At 39.9% G+C, this 13,533-nt stretch overlaps 1 protein-coding gene across 5 annotated transcripts in view; it reads right to left on the bottom strand.

Annotated features, from left to right (window-relative positions):
- Positions 1–13,533, bottom strand: part of LOC140361637 (receptor-type tyrosine-protein phosphatase U-like) — a 422,151-nt gene that overhangs the window by 75,114 nt on the left and 333,504 nt on the right. For 4 of the 5 annotated variants that reach the window (XM_072447383.1, XM_072447385.1, XM_072447384.1 and 1 more), the window contains exons 15-17: positions 11,006–11,035; positions 9,548–9,708; positions 8,157–8,344 (exon numbers count right to left, since the gene is read on the bottom strand). In XM_072447383.1, the coding sequence (XP_072303484.1) occupies positions 8,157–8,344; positions 9,548–9,708; positions 11,006–11,035 (379 nt within the window). The remainder of the gene's footprint in view (positions 1–8,156; positions 8,345–9,547; positions 9,709–11,005; positions 11,036–13,533) is intronic. The other variant, XM_072447388.1, reaches the window with a different exon arrangement.

Below are 13,533 nucleotides of genomic sequence, written 5' to 3'. Positions count from 1 at the left end.
ACCTTTTTTTTTTTGACGGAACAACCTTAAAACTGCTTGTGTAATGCTTTTACAATAGTTTGTCGAAGGTCTCGGAGGTGTACGACATTCCTAGCATCCTCGCATCTTGTCTAGTCATCATTACGACGCGCCTAGCATTGCACAGACGGGTGAGGAGATCAAATCAGCCTTGAGATGACTCCACATAACTCCACCATGTAAGACTGCAACATTCCTGACAGCTGTTTATGACACCCATCCAGTAAATCTGCTGCCGGCTGAATCATTGAACCTAAATCAATACAAAGGCGCGATGGCGGGGCAGAGGGAGGGGAAGAGCACAATAAGAGCGGGCTGAGGCGTTAGAAACCTAGACGGATGGCCAAGGTTTTATCCGTCTCTCAAAACATCTTTTCTTCTCGACGCCGAAGGTCGCACACGGCAGCTGGATTGGAACGCTGAGGAGAGGTTTATTTTGGGATTGTGTTCTGTTAACACACATTGTCAACAGTAAGTCATTTATGAAAGTTCGCAGATATTTTTGTCAAATGGATAGCCAAAATTGAACATTCTAACTATTTTGGGAGAAATGAACAGGATTAAAAGATATTTTAATTTTCTTGCCGCCCTGTATGTATTTTTTTCAGTGTGGCATCTAGGTACTTAGCGTATTGTACATAGTTACACTGTAGCATTAGGGCTGCACAATATATCACACTCAATTATGAAATTGCAAAGGCTGCAATAATTTAGATGACAAAACATTCTCTAAAAAGATCAAAATATTCTTGGAGTAGTTTGGCAGTTCAAATGTCTGTCTTTTCTCAAATGCTCCTGCAGTTGTTTCACCATGAACAGAATCTAGTATAACATCAGTTCCTAATCCTCGATTTTAAGACATTTTAAGGATAAACTGGGGTAGCTGCTAATCTGTGCCATACTGGAAGAAGTGATTGGTGGTCATTGGGGCATTTGACCACCACCAACCACTTACTCCAGTGTTTATCAACCTGTTTGAGTTGCAGCACACTTTGTTGGTTGAAAAGATACAATGACACACCACCTACTAAAACTTTACGAAATCAGACATTTTAGTAAAAATGTCCGGTTCTTTAAATTTGACTGTGGTCATATGTTCTTGGTGGGGATGTTGGATGAAACAGAAGCCCTAGTCTAAACTTCACCTTGTGCATTATCACCACAACTGAGACACAAACTTCATCCAATTGAAAGTGCAGGTTTTTGTATCTTATGTCTGATATACTCTAAATATAAGTGGTAACATGAAGGCCACAAAGAACTATCAGATTTCAAATACTGCCTAGATTTTCTTTGGCCAATATAGTTAAAGCAATAGTAAAGCTGCTGTCGGGGGAACGGACTGACAGACTGTAGACTGAGAGTTTGTTTGGTTTTATGACCAAGCCAATATCACTAAAAATGAGATTAAGGGACTTCACCTTCATCAACTTTACCTTCATGTTTTACTTGCCCAGAAGCTTGATCAATCCCTTTTATCAGATGGTAAATTATTATTAAATTATTTTAAAGGGTACAGTTACACTGTAGCGTTTATGTAATGTTTGGGAACCACCAAAAAGCACAATACTTAAAGCCTCCAAACGCTAAATGGCCCACCTGCTTGCATTCTTTTCTCTCAGCCTTAATTGTACTTTGAGACGATCCAGAGACAAGATATCATTTATATTACAGACTTATTATTCCCTCATTGTGGCAGGATTTGCATTTCTGTGTTTTGCTCTTAACCAACTGGGAAAAAACTTTTAACTAAATGCTATGTTTACCAGCTGCTTGCTAACACCGTGAGTCTGTTGTTTGGGGCTTATTACGGCACTTTAGCCATACACCGCCGCCTGCTGATGCTGAGAAATAGAAAAGAAAGTTGGGATCAAAATAATAAGTGGTGGAAAAAATGGAACTAAGTAGGAAAATATTGGTCTCTGTGTTAGAGATGCTTTTGCAATCTGCGCGGCCATAAAAAACAAATTGCAAGCATAAAAATCTATTGATTTTCTTTTAGTTGATTTTAACTGATGCTCTTGTAAGCAAGAACAATGGATAATGAAATACACAAATCTGGCAGAGAGAGCACTGTCATTTCCCCCAACATCAACTCTTTAGAAAATTGATGGTTCAATTTCCACTTACAAGGTTAGACCTTGGACAAATGACACCACCAAAAATGTAAAAAGCAAACTAGCAAATCCAAGTAATCCATGTTATTCCAAATCCTGGCCTAAAACATGTACAACAGATCTTGGGATTGAACGCTTGTGTTACTGATTACATTTGGTTGTATTAAAACAGCCACAAAACAACCCAATAAGCTGCTTAGTCACAACTAGTAAATTAAATGATAACACTAGAGCCACATTTCGACGTGCCCTGGTTCATCTAGGCACGCTTTGGAACAGTTCTTTTAATGGCGCATTGCGTTTTATTGCTCAGGGCCTGGCCAAAGCTGACATCAACAATCCACAAATAGAAGCTTAGTAACCAAGTAAACAAGAAATTACTTATTTATTTACGGCATTTATTTAACTTCTCTGCATATTTACACTGCGTTTGAAGTCTATTCATGTAATGAGTTGGTTTGGATAATGTTAACGCATTCTTCATTGGAAATATTTTGGGTCTGTACGCGAGTGCCATGCATTGATAAACAGGAAACATGTGGCCCAACATACAGTATAAGCTAGCATCAGTGGAACGGCATTTTATCCCAAGATCAAGCCAGCATTTGGTGAGGAACTACTATTGTCTGTCTATATCTTGCTTTTTGCCGTCTCGTTTTCACCTGATTTTGAGTTCTCTCTTGTCCAATCATCTCGCTCTGGTATTTAGCTCCTACTCAGCTATTGTTGAGCCAAAAGGATCCAAAAGTGAGCATGGTCCACTTTGGATTGCTTAAATGGGTCTGTGTGTTCACACAGCGAAAGTTCATTCGAACCATACCAATTTGATCCAAATCGAACTAGTGGAAACAAGCCTTATAATGTCAGAATATGTTATGAATGAAGGTTAAGTTTAATATTCAGCATCTTGAAATGTACATTGGTTTAATCTTGAAACTCCATGAGACACAATCCTTAGCTCAAGGCTAATCCTCCTGCTAGGTAGTCCTGACCAAACCTAGCACATGTTAGGTTGCACATTGCTCCTGTCGAGCTTACCCAGCAGAAGTGAATGGTTGGTCAAATGCAGGGGATTTTTTTTCTTGCAGTGCAGGGACATATTCTATCTCCTCTTTTCTGGATCTTATTTTGTAACCACAGTATCCATGGCTACTTCTCAGGCCTCCAACATGTCCGATCAGCAACAGCCCCAACAATCCAGTGGGAAATAAGGCTTATGAAGGCTGACAGTGGTGCTTGCCTCACCCCCTTCATCTTGTTTATTTCTCTGGGCGAAGGAAAGCCAGACTGCCAAGAGAGAGAGCCACCCATATATTGATTTTGGAGGGTGTTGAATTCGTTGGGCCCTTAGGGGAAGGCTTAATGAATCAAAAAGTGCATCAGACTTTCTTCAGATGGAGGGTGATACAGGCGACTTTGAATTAGGAGCAGCATGAAAACACATTGGAGTCAAAATCAGTATTGGGCAGTAGCTAGTTACAAAGTACTGTAATCAGATGTAACACTATGATCTAATACATTACAATTTTAAATAACATTACAGTTACTTGCCCTGGTAACTTTTTGTAACTTTTTCCTGACCAAAAGTGTGTGTAATCCATAGAACTGTGTAAGATAAACAGGTAGCACATGACGTCATCGTTTGGTGAGAGATGTTGTTGTTGTTGTTGTTGTTGTTGTTTTATGGCGGTTGGCATCCGAGTGTTGCATTACCGCCAGACTTTATTCCTCAGACGTTTCGTAGTCCTCAGACTCTGTCGTAGTCCGGGTGTGAACTTAAACTAACAACGTGGTTCATGACTCACGGTTCAATATTACCATGATATTCATCTCACTGTAAGATATTTATGGCAATATTGTAGCGACTCTAACAGAAGGATAGAACTGCTACTCTTTCTTCTTAAAGTCCTTGACAAGTATGAATCATTTCTGTAATATTCCATGAAAATTTAAATTAAAAATGCTAAATAACAGTTATTTCTTTGTTGTCTGCACTGAAACAGAGCAAAGGATCATGGTCTCTGTAGTTCTCTCAGTTTTTTAGCTGCTGCTGCAACAAAACAATGAATTTAAGTAAGAAGCTTATAATTTAATCTATTGTGACAGCCAACAATATTATTTTGAGAATTTTGACTGTATTTATGAATATCTTGGTTATTGTTACATCCATAGAAGTAATTAGGCCATGTACACGCGTATCTGATAAAACGCATATATTCTTTACAATTTGACCTGACATTCACACATAACCGCAGGATTATGTCTTTTAAAACGGTGCTTTTGGAAAACTCCGACCAAAGTGAAGATTTTGGTAAACTCTGGTTTTGTTTTTGAGTGAGGACATGGGTAACAGGCGTTTTAAGTTCCCAAACATCTGTGACAATTTATGAATACACATCACATATGCATCCTTGTTTATGCCTGACAGTGGACAACATGGATCCTTTAAGAAGTGTGTTAATTTTGTTAAAGGCGCAATGGATGATTTTTCGGCGATTTGAGAACGCAGGCGGAAGTGCGCATGCGCACTCCCCCGTGCGGACTGATACAACACACTCGTGCGTTTGTTTATTAGCGCAACGGAGCGCATCGCATCTCTCGTCTCCCGTAGATTTCCGTCTACTTCTGAGTCAGCTCGAACTGTCATTCTCCGTCTTCATTTTGTCCCGTACACTGAGGGAACTATATTATCATAGATCAATGCGCTTAAGACACGCGGAAACGTGGGACGATCCGCTCGCGGCTGCAGGTGAGCGGTAGGTGCGTTTTATGATTGATACGTGGCAGTACTAATCGGCAGTCCACGCCACGAGGAAATAAGACTCAGATTTGGGCCAAAAAAATCGTTCATTCAACCTTTAATTGATTTTGCAAACCCCACTACTGCTTCTTGTCGTGGAGCATAGAAGGAGTGCTTTACAGTCTGCTATATTGCACCAAATAACTCTTCCTCCACATCGAAGGCCGGTCACTCAATCTGGCGCCATGCTACATGTTTAGCGGAAGTGACGACGAGAAAAGGCTTGCTCTCATTGGATAGATAGAACACTGTCAACAATTGGTCTGGCATGATTATTACGTGCTAAAGGGCGCAATTATACGGGCTTGTGTAGATGGATATATATTACTGATATATCATATTAAGGTAGTTATAGCAGATATATAACTAAAAGTATTGGCACAACTGTTTCTTTGAATTTTGATGAACTATAGCAAGTACTATCACCCCTTGTGAAAAGGATTGTAATGTAAATGAAAAATACCTTAATAACCAGCTCTGATAGAAACCTACATTATCTGTTATAAATTCCACCATCCATACGGCAGTAATCTTTGTAATGCAGATGAAGCAAAGCTGGAATTTAGAACGTGCTCATGAATATTAAACACACCACATTAAACATTTGGCAAGTTTCACTTGGATATTGTTCCACAGGTTTTGTGTGCTGGGCCTGAAAACACAACACAAAGCCCTCCACTCCACTCTTCCTTCATTGTGTAAGTCTAATTAGTAAGAAGAGGCTCTCCAAATTAAAATGGCTGGCAGCGGGCCACATGAGGCGTGCTAAATCCCAGACAACAAGCTGCTTCGGTATGCAAAACAAACACTGTATGGGAAACTTTGTACATGTTTGTACACAGAGATATTCAATTGTTGTTTAAGTTAATAATATCTTCCATAAAGAACTACTACAAATGAGTAAAAACTATTTTAGAATGTGTTTTATAGTAAGGCTGCATTGGCTGTATCCTGTAGTTTATAATACAGCAATATATTTATGGCCAGTCATATTAAATTTTAGGTCCTCAGAATCCGAGATGGTTCACTAACATGTCTGAGATGTACTTTGGTGCTAGGCCATGGAGAGACTTGTACACAAGCAAAGCTGCTTTAAAGTCTATTCTCTGAGCCACAGGGGGCAGTGCAGAGACCTGAGAACAGGACTAATGTGATGGTACTTCTTGGTTCTGGTCAGGACCCGAGCAGCAGCGTTCTGGATGTACTGCAGCTGTTTTACAGCTCGTTTGGAGAGGCCAGTGAGCAAGTACGTAAGCCCGAAATGTATCAATGCGTTATCACACCTAACTGCCATGATGTGTTGTTCCTCAACTCTGTCTCCTCATTGCACTTACCACAACAAAAGGAAGAAGATATAACATGAGTGACCAAACACTCTTGGTCAAATTAAATAATAAAAGCAAAAACATATAAACAGGATACATTGACTCTAAGTTCGTGGTATGCAAGTGTAGATTGAGGTGGCATTGACAAGCTTTTTTGTGTAATTGGAAGTTAGCGCCACTTGAGAGAGAACGCAGGCTCACTTTGGCTCTCTTCCACAGCGCGCTTCATCTTTCTTTCAGATAAGCGTGAAAAGGCCACATCCTAACAGCCGCGACCAATGCATCAGTGCTCTGTCACATTACAAAGAAATTGGGACAAATTGTTGACACAAAGTTGAAAGCACACTGTCCTCTAAAATGTCTCCGCTGCATACTGATGCACTTTGAGAAGAGCAGTGCCGTTTAGGAAAGCAAAACAGGATTGCTTTTTGTGTGTGTGTGTGAGTCGATGAGCATTAAAGGGTCAAATCTAGAGGACAAATATCCCTATGGGGACAATAAAGTTGCCATAGGGAAATTTGTCCTTGCCCTTTTCTCATTTTCACCCTAAGAGAAAGGGAAACAACATATTTTACTTTGATACAGTAGCTGTGTCTAATCTTTATGTAATCTTAAAGCAGAAAGTGCATAGTGCATTTGTTAGCTTCACTGTGAAGGTAAACTTTGCTCTGGCCTCTTGTCTTTGAGAGATGCGAAAAGCACTTATTAAATCATCACGCTAATTGCTTTGCTCTTTGGACCACTGCAAACTGTTTTTTTTTTTGTTTTCAAGACAAAAACAGCACCTAATATTAGAATGAACAAATCAGCGGCATTTCAAAATATGTATGCTAAGGTCTAAACTACAGGGTTCTAATAGTGCACCCATCCAACAATGACACTTGGGTGCATCCATCTTAAAACCTGATAAAAGGAGTACCAAGCTGGAAAGTCAGGGCATTAGTATTTGTGCTCTGTACTTTGATAACTCATATGGATATTCTGCAGTGCTCTGTCCATCATTGGTCCGTCTCCACACTTGTGAATGTAACTAAAGAGCTGTGCATGTGTTGGTCACTGGGGGCAGTAGTGAAGACACTAGACACAATTTATTTATAAAGTGTCAAATATTATCTGAAAACTGCTCTTTGAACTTTGAACTGGTGATTATTTAACAGACCACAGAAGCATGCATGGAGCAGAAACTTGCCTTAAAGCCTTCTGCACACTGAAGGAGGCAGAATTTGAACACAGGACATTGAACCGGCTGCACATTGAGCCTGGCATATGTGGTGCCGCCTTAACCACTCAACCACCAGGCAGCACACTTCCAACCATTTCTAATGTCAAATCTGTGTTTGGGTAAAACCACCACAGACTAAAGTCAGAGAACTGAACAAAAAGGAATAGACCAATAACAAAACAAACATTTTAGATCACATTTGTTGGAAAAAAGAGGGTTTGGGTTAAACGAGGTGAGAGAATGATTATTTGGTTTAGAGCTTGTACTCGCTACTTTTTATAGATCAGATTACCCTGTTCAGTACTGTCTCCAGTGGTCAACACATGTGAGGCTGTGTGATGGACGGAACAACGCTGAAGACAGAAGCCTTTGTAGCGTTTGTAGGAGCAGAGCATACAGTACATGAGCCTTAAGCAGCCGTGGCTACAATCCTGCATATTTATGGGCGTAGTTTTGCTTGTATCTTTATATACACGGTCTCTTAAATACATAAATACAAATGATCGTATCAGGACAGGACTGGGAGAACATGTTAACTTCTAATGGAAAGGTCCCCAATGACTCAAATACTTTTTAGAGCCTGAAACTTCTCTGCAATGTGAGTGTTAACCATTTTGCAGTTGCACTGCACTGTTTGATTCATAATTCCACTTTTTTCCCCCCAGATGTCTCACCTCATACTCCTGCTTGAAGCCATAGCCCTCTGCCGTCTTCATCTGGTTGATGTGCTGGAGCAGGTCGGCCACCCTCACAGCTGGGTGCAGCTGGCCCGTGTGGTAGGGTGAGCTTTTCCGCCGGCAGTGGCGATGTGGAGAGCCGCCCAGCAGACTGCTCGACTCATTCACTGAGCTGCGCTGGTCGTCTGGGAATGCAAATGTGCAGTTAGCAAGAGATTGGCCAAATGAAGCTATGGTCAGTTTTATTTTAGTATTACCTTCAGTTCATGAATTATTATGAAGGATAGTTTTTAAATATTGCTGGTTCTTAAAAAAACAAAACAGCTCTATGGTATAGCTGCATGTAAAGGAGAATACATTGATGTGTTCTTGAAGTCTTATTGTTGCTTTTCTCAACAATAATGTTACATTTTTTTAAATATGTTTAATTTTCTTTGGAAGCTGTGCAGTTTTCATGTTGTACTACATTTGGAGATAGATTGACCAGATATAGATAGATTTTTTTATTTTTTTTTAGATTTACTTAAATATTGCAATGACATTCCACAAAATATGATTACATTTCCGCCTTAATAATAAAAAGGGTTGAGGATGTCTAAAACAATTTCTTTACATTTTTCCTTTATTGTAAATTTATTATTCAGTAAAACGTGTGAACAATAATTAGGATAGTAATCATACTTTTAGGGGAATTGACTCTACATACTCATCCCAAAATATCCGCAGAGCTTAAAAGAAATCTGAAGCTCTGGATTCTAACATATCCATATTGTGTCATTTATATGTACAAAACAAAATCATATATCTTGTTGGAACAGTACCTTCATAACAGGAGCATTAAGCATTTTAGGTCAAATTACTTGGATTTTAAATATATATCAACATTCTGTGGCGGAACCTCCCCCAGAAAGTTACATACAGCAGTTTGACTTTTATTTTTCATCCAGTGACTCCACACATTTGAAGTAAACATTGCATGCTCCTCAGGACTAAAATGTTTTCCAACCAAGCAATTGAAGTATTTTTCTGCCTTTAAAACTTAACTTGCCATTGGCTTTTATCTGATTTCTCCACTCCTGGTGCTTGGCCCTAAGGCAAAAGTCACAAGTTCAGAAAATATGACTACACTTCAGAAAAAAATCTACTCTTTTCCCAGTCCACTGGGGTATTTCCTTTCTGTGTCCACTTGAACTCACCTTCCCGAGGACGTGTGACGGGGAAACAGAATCTGCAAATCCGAGTGGCAGTACGGCTTATTTACAAGAACAAGAGTGCACCTTTTGTCTGGCACAGCAGATTGGAAACATACACTCGCAAACCTCCCAAGTGTCAACCACCTCAACTCTCTTCCGCTCCCGAGCACCCATATGTTCTCGCTGACGCCTTACTTCGAGCGTTGCACCCGTGGGCGTCCAGGAAGGAGTGGGCCAGGCTGGCGTCCTGCTGAAGGGTGCTCTGTTCCGTCATGCTGCAGTCCAAGGAGCTCAGCTTGCGGCTCTTCTCCTGCCTGTACGACATGGCTGCCTTGTTGATGGCCACCTTCTTCCTGCTGTAGCGAGCGAGAAAGAAAGAAAGAAAGAAAGAAAGAAAGAGAGAGAGAAGACGAGGATGGAGAGAGTGGAAAGAAACACAGAAATAAGTAAGGATACAGTGCAAAGAAATAGCTAAATGTGGTTGAAGAGATGAGAAATTGGAAGTACAGGGGAATAGAGGAGACTAGATTGAAGCTAGCGAGGAGCTGACAAAGGAGAGTGAAACCTTTTGGATGGAATGATACTAGAATATGAGGTGGAAGAAGTAGTAGCACCCTTTGACCCTTTCTTGTGATATTTGCATTTGTTACAGTTTGCGGTATACAAGGCTTTCAAGAGAGTACTTCTACACTGCGCTTTAACCTCTCTTTATGTAATGTATTGGGTTTGGCTGAGGCTGTTTGATGTGTTATGCACTGGAAATACAAGTGCAGTGCGTCGATAAACAGGAAACAGCTGACGTGTGAGAGCTTTGTTTTGCTAAGTCTGTGGGCTCAACGTTAGCGTCAGTGGAAATACAGCGACTTATCACAAGATCAAGTCAGAGAAATTGTCTTCATGTTGTATTTCGCTATAATAGAACTTGAATGGACTGTCCAAACATTATGATTACAAATAGACAGCACAACTTTGAGAGTTTTGTTTTAAAGGATATTTAATTGTATCTCCCTTGGCTGGTCAAATGTCTCTAAACAGTAGGCATTTACTTTTTGCTATAGCTTTTAGTAGTTACAAGAAGTTGTAATTAGTATAATTTAGATCAAATTGATTTGAATACTGAGGAAAATGTTTCATATGGATTTCAATACCACAATGAAAACAAAAGAAATTAGACTCAAAGTAAGTAAGTTTTCTTTGAGTGACGTGGGACCATTTGTGTGAAATAGACATTGTAATAGTTATTTTCAGATTAATTAGATTCTGATGTTGGTCGTTCCTGTCGACATTGAACTATATCATCTTTAAATGCTTTGTTACTTTGTATTTTAATTAAGAGTATAAGAGGCTTTTCATAAGAGTTTTTTTTTTTTTTTATATAAAATAACAGTTTTTTTATTATTATAAATCTGTGCCTAATCGTTTTCTGTACCTAATCTGTACCTAACTGGAATTTCCCCATTGTGGGCCAAATAAAGGTTATCTTATCTTATTTTACCTTTTAAACACTGATTAAAATAATCATGCAAATATAGCACAAAGCAAAGAGGCTTCTCAGGGGCTACTGTTTACTTCCACGCTAAAATCCTACGGCAAGCAAAGAGGGGAGGAAATGGTAAGTGCAAGTTTGACCATGATGGAGAAATAGTAACTTACGGATAGTAAGGGTAAGGATAGAAGTCCCTTCTGATAGCATGAGGAGAGCAGAGGCAGAGTGAGAGAACAAAAAGAGTGTGTATGGTTTATCAGAGCGATCGATGAGGATGCTCAGTGAATGCTCCTGTAAGTCATCACCAAACACAAACAGCAAAGGTAAGGCAGGAGATGCATCAACTCACAGAAATGAAAACTAAATATTGAGTTCCATTTTCTTATGTTTATTTTCACTATGGCTTATTGTAGTTTTAGATTGACTTGTACAGATTGTACAGATGTAGCCTGGAATGAATTGAAATGCAAAGTTTTGTGTTGGATGCAGCTTTGACATTGAGAAAAGTAAAAACTTTCAGTCCTGGTTTGATTTTGGTTTGAGCACAGTTTAGTCCTGATGTAGACATGGTGTGATCCAGTTCTAGTTCTGGTTTAGTCTTGATCAAGTCCGGGTTAAGTAAGTAAACATAATCTATATGAAACAAGTTAATCAATTCATCGCAATGTATAGATTATTGAGATAATTTTAAACCAGTATAGCAATCAAATAATGATTGTGTGCAGGAGCAGTTACCTGTTCTCTGTGTGTTAAGCTTCAAAATGCATATCATATCATATTCACTGGGAAAATTAGCCTAATGAGGAACTGAATTTGGACGCGGCTGAACGCACAGATACACATGGATATGCAATACGGCGTAAATGCAAGGTCGGGTTGGAGCGGGATCACTAATGTGGACAATACAAAAAATCCAAAACATGCCATATATTCAGAAAATATGTTTAATGACTCAGACAGATGAGTAATTACATCAAATCAACACAAAACAATTGTAAATGTTTTGTGTCCTAGTTTGGCTGCAAATATATTCCATCAGGATGACCTAAAGCGCCGTCCCTTTAGCTTCCTCTGAGTCAAGTTTAGCAAAAAATAATGTTGAGGTTAAGGTAGTTGTAACAGGTTATTTGTTTGTAGTTTGTTAGTTTTATAGTCATTCGTTGCAGACCTATTTTGTGTGTAAGTGTGAATGTATATCTTATGTATGTTGTGATATTGTCATAATGTGATTGCTTCTCTGCAGCTTTATACTCAAACACACACAATTTCCTGACCCACTCCTCCTATTGGTCAGCAAGTGACAGGTAGATTTGACCAATCATAGTAAAGTGTGAACTTTCAGAGGCACCAGAGGGCTTTAGATACCTCTTAAAAACAATTTAGAGAGAAGATAGGAAGTATACATGAATCCTCCTAAAGTGATCTAAATCAGTCTTCAGCGCTAATAATACATTGTAATTGTCAAGCCGTGACATTTAAACAGCTTTGTTTGATTTTTATCTAAACCTTTATATCAGGGGTGGCGAAACCGCGGCTCGCTAGCCGAATGCGGCTCTTTGCCTGGTTTCATGCGGCTCTTTTACGTTCATATCAACATTTGTGTTTGTGTTGTACCAGACGGCGCTCTGCGTATGGGGAGACGCCCGCAGGGTAGTGCCCACAAGTGCTGCGTTGATATCGGCCCGCGTGTTGGCCCAGCAGTTAGCGACATGGCTTTGAATGCGGAGGTCCGTAAGATCGATACCTGACATGAACTCTTAATCCAAAACCCCTGAACTAATTTGATATTGAAATAAATTAGTTGGGAGACGAGGAAAAAAATGCAAGATTAAAAGTTCATGTCAGGTTTCGATCTTACAAATCAGTGTACATGAAGGCGCGTCACTAACTGCCGGGCCAACACGCACGACACTTCACTGCCAGAACACGAAGACTAGTCACTGAGTATGTGCGCCGCGCATGGAAGTGGAGCTTCGGCATTCTCCGGATCACGGCTCGGCAGCCAATCAGAGCCAAGCACACATACTTTGTCGGCCAATCAGCACGCAGCATGCAAATTTTCACTTCACTAAACTGTCATGGCGCGGGCCGAGGCGGACTTTAATCAAACGCTTCCCGGCCCGATTTAATGATAATATTCCCTTTTTTCTGAGATTTATTAATAAAAATGACCCCGTCCTTGCACTCGAAAATGCCTGTCCACATTTCATGTGTGCCCATGTGTATGATGTGGCTCTTTGCGGTAACACAGTAAAAAATGTGGCTCTTCGTCTCTGACTGGTTGGCCACCCCTGCTTTGTTTAGTTTAAAAATAAATATTAACAAGACTTTTAAAAAATCACAAAGTTGTATTAGAAAATAAACTCCAAAGTTCTATTCTGCAGAGGTAAACTTTTCTTTTCTCAGCTTGTATGCATTTGGCAAAGTGTTCCGTGTCCTTTTTTGCAGTGGTGCCCCTGATGAGAACACAACAATGCCACAATCAGCAGTGGAAACAGCCATTTGATGATCTCTGCCATTTTGCTGTATAGCTTGATTACTGCATGGCGTAAGGTTAACCACACTCACATTTCCAGAGCAATGCGACAGTTTGAAGAAAGTCCTTTCATGTGCTTTTCTTTGCCTTTCTAAACTGAAGTGTGTTACCTTTAGGACCAGTGGCAGCCGCGGGCAATCACTGGGGGCGACAGTGAGG

Source organism: Eucyclogobius newberryi, unplaced genomic scaffold (genome assembly GCF_026437365.1).
Source record: "Eucyclogobius newberryi isolate DKJ021-1_F unplaced genomic scaffold, fEucNew1.0.hap1 SCAF_16, whole genome shotgun sequence".
Taxonomy (NCBI): domain Eukaryota; kingdom Metazoa; phylum Chordata; class Actinopteri; order Gobiiformes; family Gobiidae; genus Eucyclogobius; species Eucyclogobius newberryi.
The sequence above is the reverse complement of the archived record's forward strand: the minus strand, read 5'-3'. Positions and strand labels throughout refer to the sequence as shown.